Raw genomic sequence first — 20,000 nt, 5'->3', positions numbered from 1 at the left:
AAACAAAATCAACGGTAGTGATCGTGGATGCCTTCATAGATGTTCATAATCATGAAAGCTGTTTTTAAATGTTCTTTATCTAAACGTTGCTAGCTTCTGCACTCTCTCTTGGAGAGGCACTGATATTCCTTGCTGACAAGAGCAGGTCAAGGCAGACATGAATTGTGGCCCTTGCTGTGGCTAGCTGAAAAATGCTGAGAATTCCTAGCAAATATTCGACCTCAATGTTAACATTTAGCGTTGCTTCTTTTACTGGTTTCTCTCATAGTCTTCGGTTCTAAGAGAGCCTCTACTATGAACCAATGTTTTAACCATGGGAAGCAAGAGTATTTAAATACCCGAGGCTTTAGATACCCACATACTCCATTGTTAATAAGTAAAAAGTACCATATTTTCCGTCATACAAGACGACATAATATATAGTGTAAACATGTAGTGTAAATATTTAAACATCATCACTGTCTTTCCAAAACCTGATGCATTTCACATAGAATAATTTTTAGTCCTCCAAAGTCATCTTGGCATATAAATTGACCCACCTTTCTTGGTTGTAAATTTTGGTCTGAAAAATTCGACTTGTAAGCCGGAAAAATATGATAATTTAAAATAATAGAAAGAGTGGGCGAGACAAATTAAGAGCTGTATGTTACCTAAAAGCTTTATGCCTCGTTGTATTAAATTCGAAATCTGCTGAAACTGATTTTATTTTTCCATTGCATGGAATCAATGTTACCAGTGTCAATTCGGTCGACAGTGCCTCTCTCCAAAGAAATCGACTTTATACTTACTTTCACCTCTGATATTTTCCTTCCAGACTTACAAGGGCCGTTTTCTATACATCTCCGATTTCCTATTTGTTGAACAAAATGTAATCTTCAAGAAGAAATTTCACAGTCATAAAGAAGTTAAAATCTTGATGCATTTTCCAGTGTCGTCTTTCACGGATTCTTGTTTGGCCTAAATTAATATTTGATATGAACCATGGGAAACGAAAATTGTTGCTCTTATATTGTCAGTTGAACAGGGAGGTCTTTACTAAAAGGATTCTTTGTCCTTTTTGTATGTTTGTAACTTTTCCAATTCTGGTTATGCTAGAGTACAACTGAAGTAGTTTTAAGTTTCTCACTATAAACAGATCTTTGTCTACAATAGCTTAAATTTTAAACCCTTATTCTTTTCTCAGCAGATAGCCTCAAATTTCACACTTGAAATAACAAACATGATTACAATTCCAAGCTAAGACTTCAAATAATTTTCCATTGGTTAAGTTGCATATTTGCTAACTCTCAAAAAATTATCTGTACATGAAGGATCTGTGTTCATCTTCGCCTTGCGTTAAAATCCAATCCCTCCCTCTTGTTATAAACCAAGCATCATATTCGTTGCGAATACAATAAACTCCCCATGGCCCAGTCTACGTAGCTTTAAATAGATGCTATGCGATAGGACAGTTCATCGCTAATAGAAGCAGTACTTCTTTCCATAACTGGTTTCAAATTTTGGCACAAGGCCCGCAAGGTAAGTCTATTACATTGACCCCAGAACTCAACTGGTACTTATTTTATCGACCCCAATAAGATGAAAGGTAAAGTCGACCTCGGCGGAATTTGAACTTAGAACGTAAGGACGGATGAAATGCCGACAAGCATTTCACACGGCGTGATAACGATTCTGCCAGCTTTCCACCTTAGCTCATTCTATCATAGATAAATATTTTGTTTAGTATTGAGTTCAATTAGTGTCGCATAGATTGATGAGCTGGGTTGCCTCAGGTAGATTACAATAATACATCTTTAAGTGGTACCGATTGAATTCACTTTTCTCTCTCTCTTCTACATACACACACACACACACACACACACACACACACACACACACACACACACACACACACACACACACACGCACGCACACACACACACACACACACACTACTTTGAGTGTGCACATATGTATGTGCGTGTGCTTGAGTCTAACATTGTAACAATATTTTTGATATATATATAAACTAGTAATATACTTGAAATTACTCCAGTTGTCTTCTTCATGATAATATAATTACTGTATTAGGCGGCGAGCTGGCAGAATCATTACCGCATCATTACTGCATCATTACCGCGGGGAGTTGGTTGAATCATTAGCACGTCGGGCGAAATGCTTAGCAGTATTTCGTCTGCCGTTACGTTGGGAGCTCAAATTCCGCCGAGGTCGACTTTGTCTTTCATCCTTTCGGGGTCGATAAATTAAGTACCTGTTACGCACTGAAGTCGATGTAATCGACTTAATCCCTTTGTCTGTCCTTGTTTGTCCCTCTATGTTTAGCCCCTTGTGGGTAATAAAGAAATAAGAATCATTACTGCATCGGACAAAATACTTAGCTACATTTCTTCTGATTCTTTACGTTCTGAATTCATTCCACCTAGGTAAACTATGCCTTATATCCTTTTGTGGTCGATAAAATAAGTACCAGTGAGTACTGGTGTCGATGTAATCAATTTCTCCCTCCTCTAAAAATTGCTGGCCTTGTACCGAAATTAGGAAGAATATAGATACGGTATAGAAAACATTGTGACTATGCAACTATCCCCACCACACAGACACAATACCTCCTATTTATAAGCGATGTTGAGGGTATTTTTATAGTTTGATTTCAGAAGAGACAACGTTCATAGTTTTCATATTATAGAAAAATAATTATACATTTCTTGCAATACGTAACTGGTACAGAACTGATTACAGTTTTAAAAATTCGCCAAGTTAACTCAATAAAGGTAGGGTGGTGTTGATTGTTGCTGCTGTGTGATATTTTAATGTAGAAAGAATGAAATATATTGATAAAGAAATCAGTCAATTTTATGGCACGAATATATATATACATACACACACAAACATACATACATACATACATACACACATACATACATACCTATCTCTCTCTCTCTCTCTCTCTCTCTCTCTCTCTCTCTCTCTCTCTCTCTCTCTCTCTCTCTCTCTCTCTCTATATATATATATATATATATATATATATATATATATATATATATATATATATATATATATATATATATTTATATATATATATATATATATATATATATATATATATATATATATATATATAGATATATATATATCTATCTATATATATATATATATATATATATATATATATATATATATATATATATATATATATATGTATATATATGCCCTAACTCTTCGAAACGCCAGTGTTTTAATGGTGGCAGCTGATGAAGGATATGTCCTCTATGTGGCCTGCTTGTTTTTGTCCTTGTTTACCATTTTGTCCATGTTTTTTTTGCAACGTCATGTACCCAGATATGTATCTATATGTACATGTAGATGAAGGTATGTACATACATGTACATATATATGCATATACTCATATATTGTTTATATATATATATGTATATATATATATATATATATGAACACTTCGTCAGTTACAACGACGAGGGTTCCAGTTGATCCGATCAAGAGAACAGCCTGCTCATGAAATTAACGTGCAAGCGGCTGAGCACTCTACAGCGAAGGCATGTGACTTAGTGGTTAGGGTATTCGCCTAATGATGGTAAGGTCGTGAGTTCAATTTCCGGCGACGCGTTGTGTCTCTGAGCAAGACACCTTATTTCACGTTCGAGTCCACTCTTTATCCAAAGAGTATTTTTAACCAAGTATTTGCACATTATTTATTATTCATAGCTTTATCTAAAATAATTATTTTATGTTCTCTTGTAGTTTATAATTTCATATGACGCCAACTATAATATACGTAGATACATGCATGTCTATACATATGCAATATGTTTACATTTATATATGTACATATACATGTATATGAACGTATGTATACATACATACATACATACATACATAGTCAAATCGAAAAATCGAACATTAAAATGACAATAACAAACAACTAGAGGACATGCATATAAAATGTATTAGTTTGATGCTCGGTAAGAAGAGGGAGTTTTTTAACGCTTCAAGCATGGCTCTTCCTCGTAAAGGAAAACGGAAAAGTCCTAAGAAAAAAAAACACCATACATACGTACATGCATGCATGTAATGTATGTATGAATGTATTATATATGCATGAATATATAAAGATTGCACAGGTTCTTTGAAATATGACTAAGAATATTTCCGGAAGTGACGAAGTTCTGAAGTATAACTCTCATCGTAATTACTAAAAATAGAATGTGGGATTCATATCTAGTCTTTTGTTAATGCATTAAATACGATGTATTTTACCATCTTTCAAGTTGAAATTATAAGACAGGGATTCTTTTTCTTGAGTGTAATTGTTTATCTTACTCCCTATAAAAATATCATATAATATTCCATGTATCTGTTTCATGTTTATGCTGATACATGTAGGTTTGGCTGATAGATGATAAATCCAATATTTTAAAGTATATATTTAGATACGTCTATATATTAAGTTCCAGTGTTCTTCTGTTTAGATAAGATATTCCAGAAAAATAAGCTTGAATTTTTTTATCAATGATATTGTGTATTATAATATGATAAAAGTTCACTTGGAAATAGAAGGTACTGCAAACCAATATATAGTCTGATATATTGGTATATAATTGATATTTATAGAACTGAAATGCAATAGTGTTCACTCTCTCTCTCTCTCTCTCTCTCTCTCTCTCTCTCTCTCTCTCCCTCTCTCTCTCTCTCTCTCTCTCTCTCTCTCTCCCTCTCTCTCTCTCTCCCTCTCTTACCCAGTCTTTTAAAGGATACCTAAAAGAAATATTATGAGACTAATATCCATTTATGTCAATTAAACTAATATTTATTATTCCCGTTTGAGGTTAGCGCCTGATATAAAAAAAGATAGCACTCGAAGCGTGCAGTCCATGATCCGGTTTCATTTCTCGTTTGTAGCCACCATTTCTTTTCTTGCGCATCTATAATACTATTAAGAATGACATGGATACCATGTGATATTATTTCCCCATTCCTATAATTGAATCATTGTAGCTTAAATAAAGTTTTAATTTTGCTCTATGCAATGCGTATTGTTGACGATCTCGAAAGATCGATGCTTGTAAATATGATATGATATAAATAGGAAAATAAGAAATCAATTTTTCCCGAAGACTTAAGGGTGTAAGTGAAATGAAATAACTTCAACTGGGAGCGGAAACTGCCTCGTGATTCGCGTTGCTTGGCAAGATAGCTTACTTTTCTCATAGCGCCGCAAGCATCACATAAATATTGGTTTCAAATTTTGGCACAAGGCCAGTAATTCCGGTGGAAGGTAAGTCAATTTAACAGATCGCAGTGCTCAACTGGTGCTTATTTTATCGACCCCGAAAGGATGAACGGCAATATCAATCAAATTTGAACTCAGACCATAAAGACGGACGGAATGCCGTTCAGCTTTTTGCTAGGCGGGCTAACGATTCTTATTTCTTTATTGCCCACAAGGGGCTAAACATAGAGGGTGCAAACAAGGACAGACAAAGGGATTAAGTCGATTACATCGACCCCAGTGCGTAACTGGTACTTAATTTATCGACCCCGAAAGGATGAAACGCAAAGTTGACCTCGGCGGAATTTGAATTCAGAACGTAACGGCAGACGAAATACCGCTAAGCATTTTGCCCGGCGTGCTAACGATTCTGCCAGCTCGCCGCCTTATGCATCACATTAATATTAGTTCAGTAAGCACGAAAACACTTTAAATGGAAAGCATAATAATTTCCAATAATGGAACTTATGCCTTAATCCAGAGGAGGAATAGTTATTGAACAATTCTTAAACCAAATCAAGGGTGATGTACCTGTGTTCCAATTAATTAAGATTAATAAGAGACAGGGCGATGAGCACATTGTTTTGTTCAGGCACCACTTCACCGTGTTTTTAAGGTTGGATAATGTGACGTTCTCACATTTCCACAATTACCATTATGAGTAAAATGGATCGGCTTTAAATCAGAATTGAAACTGTGACGCAGTCTCTGGTAGTAGAGTAGAAAAACTTACTTCCTGATAGTATTAACTAGCGTAACGTAGACATTCTTTAATAGTGAATTCATCGACGGCATTTTTGCTTTTCGGATAGCTTGTTCCAGGTAATGTAGAGTTTATAAAACATTAAAGAAATATTATTGTAAGAAGTTACGAGAATCAGTAACGATGTTTATCTTGTCTTGTTAAAGATATCCTATTAACGATCATGGGATATGGTGTAAATGGGAATAGCGGATATAATCATGATGATGTTCGAGTTTTCATATTTGGTTATATTTTTAGTTCCTGTGTACCTATGATAAAAATACCATTATCGGAACGCTTACTGACACAGTTTGTCAAGTTAAAGGATGAATGATGATGATGATGATGAGGAGGAGGTTTTCGTGTGTACGTGTGTGTGCATGTATGTATACACATACACACGTATATACACACACACATATATATATATATATATATATATATATATATATATATATATATATATATATATATATATATATATATATATATACATAGATATATATATATACACACACATATATATATATATATATATATATATATATATATATATATATATATATATATACAAACATGCATATATATACATACATATATATGTATATATATATATTTATATGCGTGTGTATTTATAGACAGATAGATAGATAGATAGATAGATAGATTTTTCGGGAAAGGGAACAAAATTTAGCATTTTTGATTTGAGAAGTAAGTTGCACAAATAATATTATATATCAAAATTTCTGTTAGGTTCAGTGGAAAGAAATTTCCTTCAGTTTTCAGATTTTAAATCAAACGCACAAAATATATGTATTTACTTCTGAACACGCAGTATTAAATGTACTGTAATTCCAAATTTATTATAGTTACAGTTTCGAAGAGATAATATTTGAAAATAAATGAGGGAACTACGATAAACGGTTGAACATTAAGCTTTCGGTTGTCTCCGGCTTGAACTCAATTGCTGGTGTCGCTTTTGTCATTTAGCACTTCATGATGAAAAATATACTCACAAGCAATACTTTGGTCGACTGATTCGTCTTTACAAATTTAATATTGTTTTCTCGAATGAAGAGACTGTTGTTTCTCTTGCTTAGCTCCGGTTTAACCTTGACAGACAACCCTATTATGAAATAAAGTGCAACCGTGAGCATTCTCGTATTTTTGTATTAAGGGATTACATTGTCTTATGTGGGCTTTCTTTTGTTTTCTTTCTTAAGACAAGCTGCGATTTGAGAGAGATTCGTTTATCATTTATAGCAGGTCGAACGATCATGTAGAGGCTTCCTTGTTAGCTTGGTTTATAATTGGAATGATTGTGGTAGGTGGCATAAAGCAAAAGCTAAGATCCTATTGAACTACATTCCCACTGCAATCTCGAGTCTCATTTGAAGACATTTCCTTTAATTTATACCTTAAAGGGACTGGAGAAAAACAGTAACGTTACAATTTTCTTCTCAATATTTCTTTTAAAGTATGAGACCTCTCTTGTCATTAAGAAGAATGGCTGGCATTCTGTCGCTTACAACTACATGAGTTCCAGTTAATCCGATCAACAAAACAGCCTGCTCGTGAAATTAACGTGAAAGTTGCTGAGCACTCCACAGACACGCGTGCTCTTAAAAGTGATTCTTAGGGAGATTCAGCATGACACAGAATGTGACAAGGCTGGTCTTTTGAAATACAGGTACTACTCATTTTTGTTAGCTGAGTGGACTGGAGTAACGTGAAATAAAGTGTCTTGCTCAAGGACACAAAGCGTCGCAAGGAAGAGAGAATATAGTATATATTTAGTATATTTTTCAGACAATTAATTAAAGGCAATAATTTTTTCTAATTTTCAGCTATCACCACAAGGGGTTACGCTATGTTTGGAGCTTATTTACCCTCAAGGCGTCAAGGAGTTCAGAGAAATTTCTTCTGTAGTTAATGTATGAAATTATTGCAGGTTTTCGAAGTAATTTAAATTGATCTTGAAAAACCGAGAAAATACTCGTTAACTTACACAACACTGTCACGTACACAGCACAAGGGCAATGTGCTAGTAGAAATAGTTGAGCGCCGTTCTCTGTTGTAAAGTTAAGCTAGAACAATATTTGGAAAGCAGGTGCATCAGCATGGCCGCAGCTCTGAGCTGAAACTTTGAAATGAAATGAAATATCCAAACATTAGATTTGATACTGATTGGTTCTCTACTCATTCCATAGATGAACTGTTTTCTCTAATTTCAAGTACTGATCAATAGTAAGTAGGTCCAAACACGGGTTAATAAAACACGGGTTAATAAATTCCATAGGATTTCCATTATGTAAAGCTATAACATAAATAAACATAGTTAGGGGTGGGAAGACTAAACCTGTATAAAGCACTAAAAGTATTAAATAAAAATTGCTTTATGATTCGTGTATGACTCATGTTTTCGTTTAGCCTTGAAATATTCTATGTTGTTTCAGTATTATTCTGTGCAGTCTTTTCCCTATTGGCATCCATTATTGACAAGTGTCGTCTATCAGATAACGCCAGACAGTTGCGCTATGTCTACGTGACACATATGTGTCATCACTTTGAATAGTTGAGATTCTTAATTCCTTTTATACAAACATTCGCTTTTAAACAATACGATTGGCCTGTGATTTGAAGGCATGGGAACCTTTCCATTTCAAAAGAAGTTTCTTCAAACAAATATTAATTCATTATGCCGCAGTAGAAACTATGTTCAAGAGGAAAAAAGATTAACTAAAGATTAACCTTCTATTTAGAAGATGTTATGGTTTGCAATTGCGGTCAAGGATTTGAATTATAAACTCATATGTCTTTAAAGCGAAATCTTATCTAGGCAAGTTATGACATCATCATCGTATTAATTAACAGATCGTCGGGTCGTGTCCAGCTTCTGGCTCTTTGCTGTGGATATGATAAAGTTAATTTCACTTCCAGTGGCTCATTCCATACTTCTATGAATTGGTGCCATGTTAGGAACGATTCCATGTTAGAAATAGAGGGAGATCTCTGTCAAGTGTTTCGTTGGTTGCTTTGTTGTGTTTAACTCAAATCCCATCGGGATGAATAGCTTTAAGAGACACTGTAATGTAATCATTAAGAATAATTAACTCTTTGACAGATGTATCTGATTAAGAAATGAACGGAAATTGATTCTATCATGCTTTATAAAATCAGTTTCTTTTGAATTTTAATAGGATTTATGTTGACTCGTTGCTTAGACTTACACAAGCCCTGATAAAACACAACTATGAACAAATGTCGTCCTGTCTTTTTGAGGGTATTCAGGAATACAGTACCCAGTGCACTGCTTCCCATTTTGAAGACTGGGTATGATTTCAAGAGAGACTCGTCAACTATTTCTCACAGGTAAATTGTTACAATGATTTAGTGTTCGTTTAAAATCGAAATCGAATTGCTTGAGTTTCTTTCTCTGAAGTGATGTCCCGCAAAAATAAATAAATAAATAAATAAATAATGATCCAATTTGTTTATAGGGGAAAAATTACAAGCTGTCATGTTCATAGTTTCCTTAATGACATTAACAGTTTCAGTTGGCTCGTCGAGCCTCAGTCTGAACTCATACTCTTAACAAAGGAGTATCTAAGTAAAACGAAGGCGAAATGGTTTTAAATAGGAAACGAACTCGCATTGCAGATTTGACTCCCTTAGAATTTACTTACTTCGCCACAATGATAACAGAACAGACAAGTTTCATAAATATAATAGGATACCATAAAGTAAGGATACCTTAAAAGTAATTATCTGCATTAGTGGTATATTTCATCCCAACTAAATCTGCATTTACAATAAGCTCGCAAAGCATTTAGTCTTCATTCTATGCCAAACAACGTCAAATGTTCTAAGACACCTACCTTACCCGTTTCTCTTATTTAGCAAGTTCTGTGCTCCTACCCAAATCCACCCGACATTCCTGCATCTCCACGCCTCGTCAACATTATTGTGATTCACCTAAGAATCCTGCATTAAATTTTCTTCTTCCTTTCCCCCCTTAGCCTCTAGTTCTCTAGAATTCCCCCTGGGTCATGTTTTAACTTAATACATTGATCAAACAGGAGTTGAACATTAATTATATAATCTGTTGGTTAGGGTTTGAAATATCATAAACACCACTTCTCTTAAACATTAATTTCTTTTATTTGACTATCAATCACATGGACGTGTGCCACACGGTCTATTACATTAGTACTGGGCAAATTGAACTTAGTACAAGTCAGTGAAGAATCTATCATTATTACAGAGTTGGACTACTTATATCAGGGGCTATACCACTCCGTCGTGCTCGCTGCAAGCATTCCGACAAGTTTTCTGGTTTGAAACGGGCTAGCTTGATGAGCTTCTTCCTGCAGTAACAATCAGTGAACTATGATTTCTTCTTCCTTTTAGTCTTCAAGGTTATGAAAAAGTTATGAGCGAGGCTCTCTTTTCTTCGATTAGGTCGGTGTCAATTGGGCGACTTTGAAGCATCGGTGATAATCATTACAGAAATAAGAGAGGGAGAGCGAGATGAACAGAAAGGAAGAGAGAAAAAGAAAGAGAGAGAGGGAGTGAAAGAAAAAAAGACAGAGAAAGAGAAAGAGAGAAAGAGGGAGGGATCATTTTTAAAACGGGGGTCACATTTTTCATTAACGAAACACTTTGAAACTTGGAACACTGGTAGAATGTGTCATATAAAACATCTTTTTCTCTTAGTCTTCTTAAAAAAAAAAGAAATTCCTAAGTTATTCCATGTTAAAGTTGTCGTATTTCTGTAATTTCAACCAATCACTGACGTCCATTCAGCCGATATACATTAAGTGCCGACTACATAAACAAACGATTCTGAAACAATTCTATCGGTGATAGGGTTAGGGTTAGGGTTAGGGTTAGGGTAAGGGTAAAACAGCAAATTTAAAAAGAAAAAAGCAAAACGAAGCTATGGAAATTAAATACGCTTTACACCGCTTAATCAGCCAAAGGAGTAAATATAAACAACTGAATACTTGTCAGTGATTGGTTGAAATTATCGAAATAAGACAATTTTTTACATGAAATAAATTCGAATACAAAAATATTTTTCTGTTCTATAACACAAAATAGATAAGTATACGAAGTTTGAAAGTCTTTCCGTACCAAAAACACTACGTAAAACATTAATGAAAAATGTGGCCCCCGTTTTAAAAAAGATCCAGAGGGAGAGAGAGAAAAAGGGAGAGAGAGAGAAAGAGGGAGAGCCAGAAAGAGTGAGAGAGAACGAGAAGAGATGGAAGATTTTAAGTTTCTCGTGGATGTTTATGAATAACTGTTTCCATTGCCTTTAAAAGCTGTAGTAAGAGAGGTTTCTTGAATGCGATTATAGAATTGTATTAAATGTCTGGTAAAAGTTTTAAATGAAGGTGCATCGTTTTAGAGTAATTTTGGTGAAACATTCCTGATATCATATAAATCAGAGTATTTGATATCTTTCAGGTAACATAAGAGCTTACGATCTTGATGGACGGGAAAATTAAGTGGTGAGAATAAAATAAAATAAATTCCATTCGTGATTGATTTCTGATTAATTGTAGAGTTGGCGGTAAAGCTAATTAAGTAAAGACAGTATGTTAACATTAAAAGAAAATATAGGTATACCTCAACTGACGTCGTTAATTGATTCCTAGACATGTGACTTAACTCGAAAAGCGACGTAGCACGAACATATATTTTTGAAAACTTTATTAGTTTATATCTGTTTTAATAAATGATTTATATATGTTTTCACGAGTATTTTGATTTTCTACATCAGTGTTAGTGTGCGTTTTTTTTTTTTTTGAAAACGTTTATGCTTTTAAATACGTTCGCTGAGACCGGCGTAAAGTTTCTTTTTCCATTTATGTCTTTTTTAAAAAAAACAACCTAAAGTCGTATGTAGCTCGAAACCACATATGTTAAGGTAGCTCGAAACCACATATGTAGCTCGAACCTACGTAGCTCGAACCTACGTAGCTCGAAACCACATATATTGAGGTGTGCCTGTATTTTGTTTTTAATAAGTTAATCGTACAATTTGTAAGAAAGAACAAACATTTGCTTGAGAATTGGTATAATGCATGTTAAGAAAAGATACAAATATGCGTTTATAGTATATGCTCCATTAAGTAACGACATATTTTGGTACGCCCCCTTATTTAGTAAAAGCAGAATCGCTGATTTGGTCAAAATAACAAAGGAATTCCCTTTCTGGAGTGATGATTTTCTTTTTTTTTTTTTTTTTCTGGGTTGAGAAAGTTCGTACAGTGGTCGATATAATAGGTGCCAGAACGTAGTGGGCTTTTAATCAATGATACTGTAGCGAAATATATGATCTTATGACAATAAGTATACAATATGGAAATTAGTATACTTGCTTCAAAAGGCAATGAGGAACCAAACCAATGATGTGTGGTTACAGTGACTTTATATCAGTTTGAAGTGGAGCACTATTAAAAGACTGAGATAATCTCCTCCTACCAAACACACACATGCATATATATATATATATATATATATATATATATATATATATATATATGTATTCTGCACGTGTGTGCACGCATGCGTGTATGGATGATTTATACGTGGTTTATGCACGTATGTATATATATGTGTGTGTGTATGTATGTATGTATGTATGTATGTATAGACAGACAGACAGACAGATAGATAGATAGATAGATAGAGAGATAGATAGATAGATAGATAGATAAATAGATAGATAGATAGATAGATAGATGTTTGTATGTATCTATTTAGTATGTAATCATTATCGCCACGCCACTAAGACATCTATATTCCCTTACAAAACACGTTTTAAAGCAATATTCCCACTTGTTTTCTGTATCGTGACAAGTTACAAAAGAAACTAGAAACTTTGGCTCGGTTAATCATTTGAACTTTTCTAGCGAAAACTGATGTCTGTCGACTTTCCACTGAAAATCTGTTTGCAATGTAGGAGACGAATTCAGTAATATAGCCAACCCACAGGTCGTCATTGTATTTCGTATAAATCAAAACAGTGACGCCTTGTATTATAGCTTCGGGTGATTTGTAAACATATATCACTTGGAGATAGATTTCTCACAGTCTTGAGTAAACTATTTGTCTAGTTCCATAATATCTTAATGTTTCAAAGATTTCGAATAGTTTTTATTTAAACTTGTGTTCGCGTGTTTTTCACTGAAAATAAGTTTGGAGGATTGAGGATAAAAATTAAAGAACAAAAACTAAAAATAAGCTTATGGAGTGTGCAGTTGGGTGATACAATTATGCGAAAAACAATGTTCTCTTCTATGTTCTCAGTCTTCTCGCCTATGAACTGTACAAAGGAGTGATGAGTGACAGGGAATGCAACTCAAAAATGCTATCGTTCTATGCAGACCTGTGTTTGGTTATGTCAAATAAAATGTAAAGAATGAGTTTTGGAGTGGAGATTACTTCATAAGTTCAATATTCATTCTCATATTATCAGATGAGATTGTTGATTCATTTGACTTGCACAGTTTCTTTCTTATTCTGGCACTAAAAAACTGTCTTTTTATCCTATGCCAGTAATAGCGTCCGAGGTACTAGCGAAGTTGAAAGGATGGTGCGCGCCACTCCGGGTGGAATTTTGGGAGGTGGCGCTTCAGATGCGTATTCGATCTGTCAATCCTACCGGTATCCGGACCGGGTGAGTTTTCCCGTGTTGAGTCAAATTAAGCCGCAGGCTCCACTCCTGGTGCAACCATACTCCTAAGGAAACTTGGGGTGGTTTGTGTCAGTAAAAAGGTATATACATACATACACACACACACACACAGACACACACACAGACACACAGACACACACACACACACACACACACACACATACACACACACACACACACGCACACTGAAAATCACGAGTCAGGATTAATCCCAAAACGTCAACTTGCTCTTTGCTTCACGCCAGAGGAATTTATCCAGACACACCGTCGTCTCTGTGATTTTACTCTACAAGGTTTAAAGGCTGAGCACTGAATTTTGCGCACGTTAATAATACAGTCGAATCCAATCACATTATCTCGTCTTAAGAACTGTTATATTGATAATATAGTCCTAGATACATTGTATTATAAAAATATGAGGCACGAGCGTGGCTGTGTGGTAAGAAACTTGCTTCCCAACCACCCCCCTTGACAAACGTTATTAGTGTGTTTACGTCCTCGTAACTTAGCTGTTCAGCAATAAAGACTGATAGTATAAGTAACAAGCGCTATATATATATACATATGTGCGTGTGTATGTGTGTGTGTGTTTGTATGTGTGTGTGTGTGTGTGTGTGTGCGTATGTGTGTGTGTGTGTGTATATGTGATAAATAGTGGAGTCGATTCGCTTGACTAAAGTGCTTCCAGGCGGTGCTTCAGCATGGCCGCAGTCTAATGACTCAAAAGACTAAAACATGAAAGACCATATATATACATATGTATACATATATATATACATATATATATATAAAGACCATATATATACATATATATATATATATATATATATATATATATATATATATATATATATATATATATATATATAAAGACAAAAGCGTTATCTTGTGAGCGTGCTTGAAAAGCGGTCGACCTGGAGCTAAAGGAATAATAACAGAAACAACAACTACAACCAATATCATAAATGTCCAGTAAACTCTGGTAGGTTGCTGGATTACCAGATGTTCTATCTTTCTGTCATTACGTAGTGTATGAATCATGCAGGAAAAGTTATCTCTATCCAGGCCATTTACTCTGGCTTGCCAAGAATTGATTCTCCAGAGCAATGGTTCTCAACCGGGGACCATATGGCCCCTGAGGGTCCATATAAGACTTTTGGGGGTTCCACGCAACAAAATAGTAAATTTGGGATTTTACGGGCCCGAGAAAAAATTTTGCTTTAATTTTGCAATAAACAACTAGGTTCCTTTCTCTAATACATAGTTCAACCTAGACAAGTTAATGTGTGAAAAGCAAAATAAAAATTTTGGAAGTTTCTTTAAATCTAGTTTTTAAACAGCGAATGGCTATGGGGGTCTGCCAGAATAAAATAATAATCAAAGGGGTCCTTCCTTGAGAGTATACCTTCTTGCCAGAAACATAGTACCACATAACAACCAGGGGTGGTGCTAGCTGGTGCGGGGCCCAATTAGAGAATTGTCAGTGGGGCCCTCTACTCTACAAGACTGAAGATTTGATGTTTTATGCTTTGTGTAGTAAGCCAGTGCAGCCAAAAAGCATTGAGGACTTGAGGCTTCACCATTAGCCATAATGATATACTAAAGATTCATCATAGCCTCCTCACTGTGCACGGGACCCTCTTTGTTGCGGAGCCCAATTTGAACAAGTCTGTCTAATTGGCTTAAACTCGACCCTGATGGCAACATTTACACTGAGTAGTATACATCCTACTCTTAATATTCGTCATGCTGTTGTTGTTGTTGGCACTCCGTTGCTTACGACGTCGAGGGTTCCAGTTGATCCGATAAACAGAACAGCCTTAACGTAGTTCTCGGAGATATTCAGCGTGACACAGTGTGACAAGGCTGACCCTTTGAATTACAGGCACAACAGAGACAGGAAGAAAGAGTGAGAGAAAGTTGTGATGGAAGCAGGGTTCGCCACCATCCCCTGCTGGAGCCTCGTGGAGCTTTAGGTGTTTTCGCTCAATAAACACTCAAAACGCCCGGTCTGGGAATCGAAACCGCGATCCTATGACCGCGAGTCCGCTGCCCTAACCACTAGGCCATTGCGCCTCCACATTCGTCATGCAGCTATCCTGTAAACATATCTTATGCAAGATTAAAGTTGGAAATATCGTATTATGCATGCTGCCTGTCCCACATGTATTTTCTTAAATAATTACAAAGAAAATCATTAACAAATCTTCGAAAGTGCCTCTTAAAGTTATATCTACTTGTAATAGATTACATTGGTATTACACCTCGTATCATTTTATGATGAAATCTAAAATATCAAAGTTGTGTCGCTGTTGGAGAGAGTGTGGGGAAAGAAGGGTGAACGTCCCAATGGAATTCGACTTCATAACCAGCCACGATAAAGTTGAAATGATAAATTACGCGCACGCTCCTACGCACGTACACACCCACGCACGTACACATCTGAACAATACACGCGCGCGCCTGTCTAAGCGTCTGCGTGTATGTGTATGTGTGTGTGAGTGCGCGCACGTGCATTCGCGCACAAAGTATATACACGACCATATACACATGAACACACAACCATGGATACACATAAACACACAAACCTATACATATATATATAGTGCATACAAATATTGATATATGTGTGTGTGTGCGTGTGTGTGTGCGTGTGTGCGTGTGTGTGCGTGTGTGTGTGTGCGTGTGTGTGTAGTACACATAAATATAGACATGAACACACAAACCTATATATATATATATATATATATGTGTGTGTGTGTGTGTGTGTGTGTGTGTGTGTGTGTGTGCGTGTGTGTGTGTAGTACACATAAATATAGACTCACGCACACATATGTACACAAATACACACACACACGTTAAAAAGCATGTGTATGTGTGTGTGTGTGCGTGCTTGCGTGCTTGCGTGCATGAGTGTGGACGTGCGTGCGTGTGTGTGTCTGTGTTTGTGTGTGTATGTTTTCAGTTTTAGGTATAACATCGGTTCTGTATATAACAGAATCTTTCCTTCAAAAAGACTATTCAAAGAATTTATTACATCTTTAAAAATTGTTAATTTTCAACATATCGCTCCTAATTATTATACAAAGCATAAAGACATTTCTAAAGGTCTAGAAATATGCACTGTAGCACGCCTTCAGTCAAATCCTGAATTACATTAGTTTCTCTGACCAATAACACTTCTGCAGAATTATATTTATTTGCATTAGATGTCCTGGTTACATGCTGCCTTGAAATATTATTGAAGTAGTAATCCTTGCTCCCACAGGTACAAGGCTTGAAATGTTGGGAGAGAGGGTGGAAAGTCGATTACATCGACACCACTTCTTCATCGGTACTTAAATTATCGACCTCGAAAAGGGTGAAAAGCAAAGTCAACCTCGGCGGGATTAGAACTCAAAACGTAAAGACGGACGAAATGCCGCTAAGCATTTTCCCCGGCGTGCTAACGATTCTGCCAGCTCACCGCCTTGTTTGAAGTAATAATAATTTTAAAAAATAATTATAAAGTTTTTTTCTTTTTTCTTAATACCGACGATAATGTAGGTGCATCAGCTTCCAAAATGCTTTTTCTAGATTAGTTCTTACATAAATAGTATTAATATCATGAAAACGTAAAAAAATTAATATTGAATTGAAAATTGTGGAATGACTTCATAATAATCATGCATACGCGCCACCATATATTTACAAATACACTCATAAATACACATATATTGTGAATGTGAATATATATAAATGCGTGTGTGTATATGTGTGCGTGCGTTTGTGTGTGAGATATATATGTGTGTGTGTGTGTGTGTGTGTGTGTGTATAATAATGTGGGTGGCTTATTAGCAATTTAAATTTGTCTTTATTTTATATATATATATAAGTACGTATGTATGTATGTATGCATGTATGTATGTATGTATGTATGTATGTATGTATGTATGTATGTATGTGTGCATGTGTGCATGTGTGTGTGTGTGTGTATTATAGTGGCTTCATGATTCGAAGATTGTGGTTTCGGTTCTTGGACCGGGCGAAGCGTTGCGTTTTTGAGCTTAAAAAATTCATTTCACATTGCTCCAGTCCACTCAGCTGGCAAAAATGAGTAATCCTCCGAGAGACCTGTTCAGGGGTAAAAAATATATATATACGCATGGAAAACGGCGTCTATGTCACACGGAAAGGAACTTTATTCCGTCTACCAGATCCAGTCACAAGGCTTTGGCAAGCCCGAGGTTATAGTAGAAAATACTCGCCCAAGGTGCCACGCAATGGGATTGAACCCGGAACCATGTTGTTGGGAAGCAAGCTTCTCACTACACTGCCACTCCTGCGCCTATATATATATATATGTATGTGTGTGTGTGTGTGTGTGCGTGTGTGTGTGTGTGTTTGTGTGTGTGTGTGTGTTTTGTGTGTGTGTGTGTGTGTGTGTGTATTTATGTGTCTGTGTTTGTCTCCCCACCATCGCGTGACGACCGATGTTGGTGTATTTACGTCCCCGTAACTTAAGCGGTTCGGCAAAAAAGTCCGATAGAATAAGTACGAGGCTTTCAAAGAATAAGTCCTACGGTCGTTTTGTCCGACTAAAGGCGGTGCTTCGGCATGGCCGCAGTCAAATGACAAACTAGTAAAAGAATAAAAGAATATATATGTATATATATATATATATATATATATATATATATATATATATATATATATATATATATATATATATATATATGCGTACATATATATATTTATATACATACATACATGAGTGTGTGTGTAAACACACATGTATATATATGTATACATGTGTACATATGCATGTGTACAGAAATACGTATTATCACACACACTCACACACACACACACACACACACACACACACACGTAAACTGAATCTCCCATCTTCTATATTCAGCAGGGATGGGGGAGATTTGATGAAAAAGGGAAGAGAAGTGAAGAATAGGAGAATGAAATAAAAATGTTAAAATTTCATTCCCTCGCTTCCTTCTTGGGAATGGGTGGAGATTATTTCACGTATAATCGGAATACAAATGAGGGGTTTTCTCCCTTCTAAACATTCTATCTCTGTTCCTTTACCATTTATACTGAATAAGTTTTCTGTCCACAGATATTAAAAAGCAAACGACGGCTGTTCTTTGGGAATTAAAACTTACCACGGTGAAGATTAAACTGAAAAGTAGCAGCAATGACACAAGCCAAATTGCATATACTATACTTTGCCATGTTATATCTGTTATTCTTCGTTTCCAAAGGTAAGTGAAAAAAAAAAAATACCCACACATATAAATAGATATGCGTGTATGTATGTATGTATGTATGTATGTATGTACGTATGTATGTATGTGTGTATTTATGTATGCACGTATGTGTGTGCGTGCATGTATGTATGTATGCATGTATATGTGTGTGTGTGTATGTGTATATATATATATATATATATATATATATATGTGTGTGTGTGTGTATGTATGTGCATATGTATATGTATATATATATATAGATATATGTATATGTATGTGTATATGTATATGTATATATATATATATATATATATATATATATATATATATATATATATATATATATATACACACACACACTATAGAAAGACAGAAGTGACTAAACAGAACAGGAGGAGACACGTGGGACGGAAAGTCGCTGAAGAGCTCTCACAGGATGTGTGATAGGACATCAAATAAGAACAATAATAAACAAGTGAAGAACGAATATATTGTACGTGTGTTTATTTGGCAAAAAGGAAAAAAAAATTAAATGGACCATCCCGAAATTTAACAATATATGAATATGCATATATTAATGCTTGTTTTTATGTCATGCATATGTATGTCCAGTATATATACAGACATATATACATATGTGTAAATATCTGCGTGTGCGCTGGTGCGTGCGAGTGTGTATGGGCATTGATATTAATCTAAATGCTTTTGTTTTTAATTCCAAGTTTTCCCTTTTTATTTATATGATTGATAATCCTTTCTACTATAAGCACAGGGCATGGAATTTGTGGGGAGGGGGACAGTTGAGTACGTCAACGCCAGTACCCAACTGGTAATTATTTCATCGACCCCGAAAAGATGAAAGGCAAAGTCGACCCCGGCGGGATTTGAACTCAGAACGTTGCGACGGGTTGCAATACTGTTAAACATTTCGCCTGGCGTGCTAACGATTCTGCCAGCTCGCCGATAATAAGCGTGTTGTATTGGCGGTATTTAAATTGCATGAATAGATAGAAT

General features: G+C 35.5%; 1 protein-coding gene across 3 annotated transcripts in view; it reads left to right on the top strand.

The window, feature by feature from the left end:
* Positions 1-20,000, top strand: part of LOC106876016 (UPAR/Ly6 domain-containing protein bou) — a 69,577-nt gene that overhangs the window by 20,739 nt on the left and 28,838 nt on the right. For 2 of the 3 annotated variants that reach the window (XM_014924386.3, XM_089354307.1), the window contains exon 2: positions 18,854-18,998. In XM_014924386.3, coding sequence (XP_014779872.1) covers positions 18,932-18,998 — 67 coding nt within the window. In that variant the 5' untranslated portion in view covers positions 18,854-18,931. Of the gene's footprint in view, positions 1-16,213; positions 17,220-18,853; positions 18,999-20,000 lie in introns of those variants that run through there. The other variant, XM_089354320.1, reaches the window with a different exon arrangement.

This window comes from Octopus bimaculoides, chromosome 1 (assembly GCF_046866305.1).
Source record: "Octopus bimaculoides isolate indiv1 chromosome 1, ASM4686630v1, whole genome shotgun sequence".
In the NCBI taxonomy this organism is placed as follows: Eukaryota; Metazoa; Mollusca; class Cephalopoda; order Octopoda; family Octopodidae; genus Octopus; species Octopus bimaculoides.
This window is presented reverse-complemented; position numbering and strand designations above follow the sequence as displayed.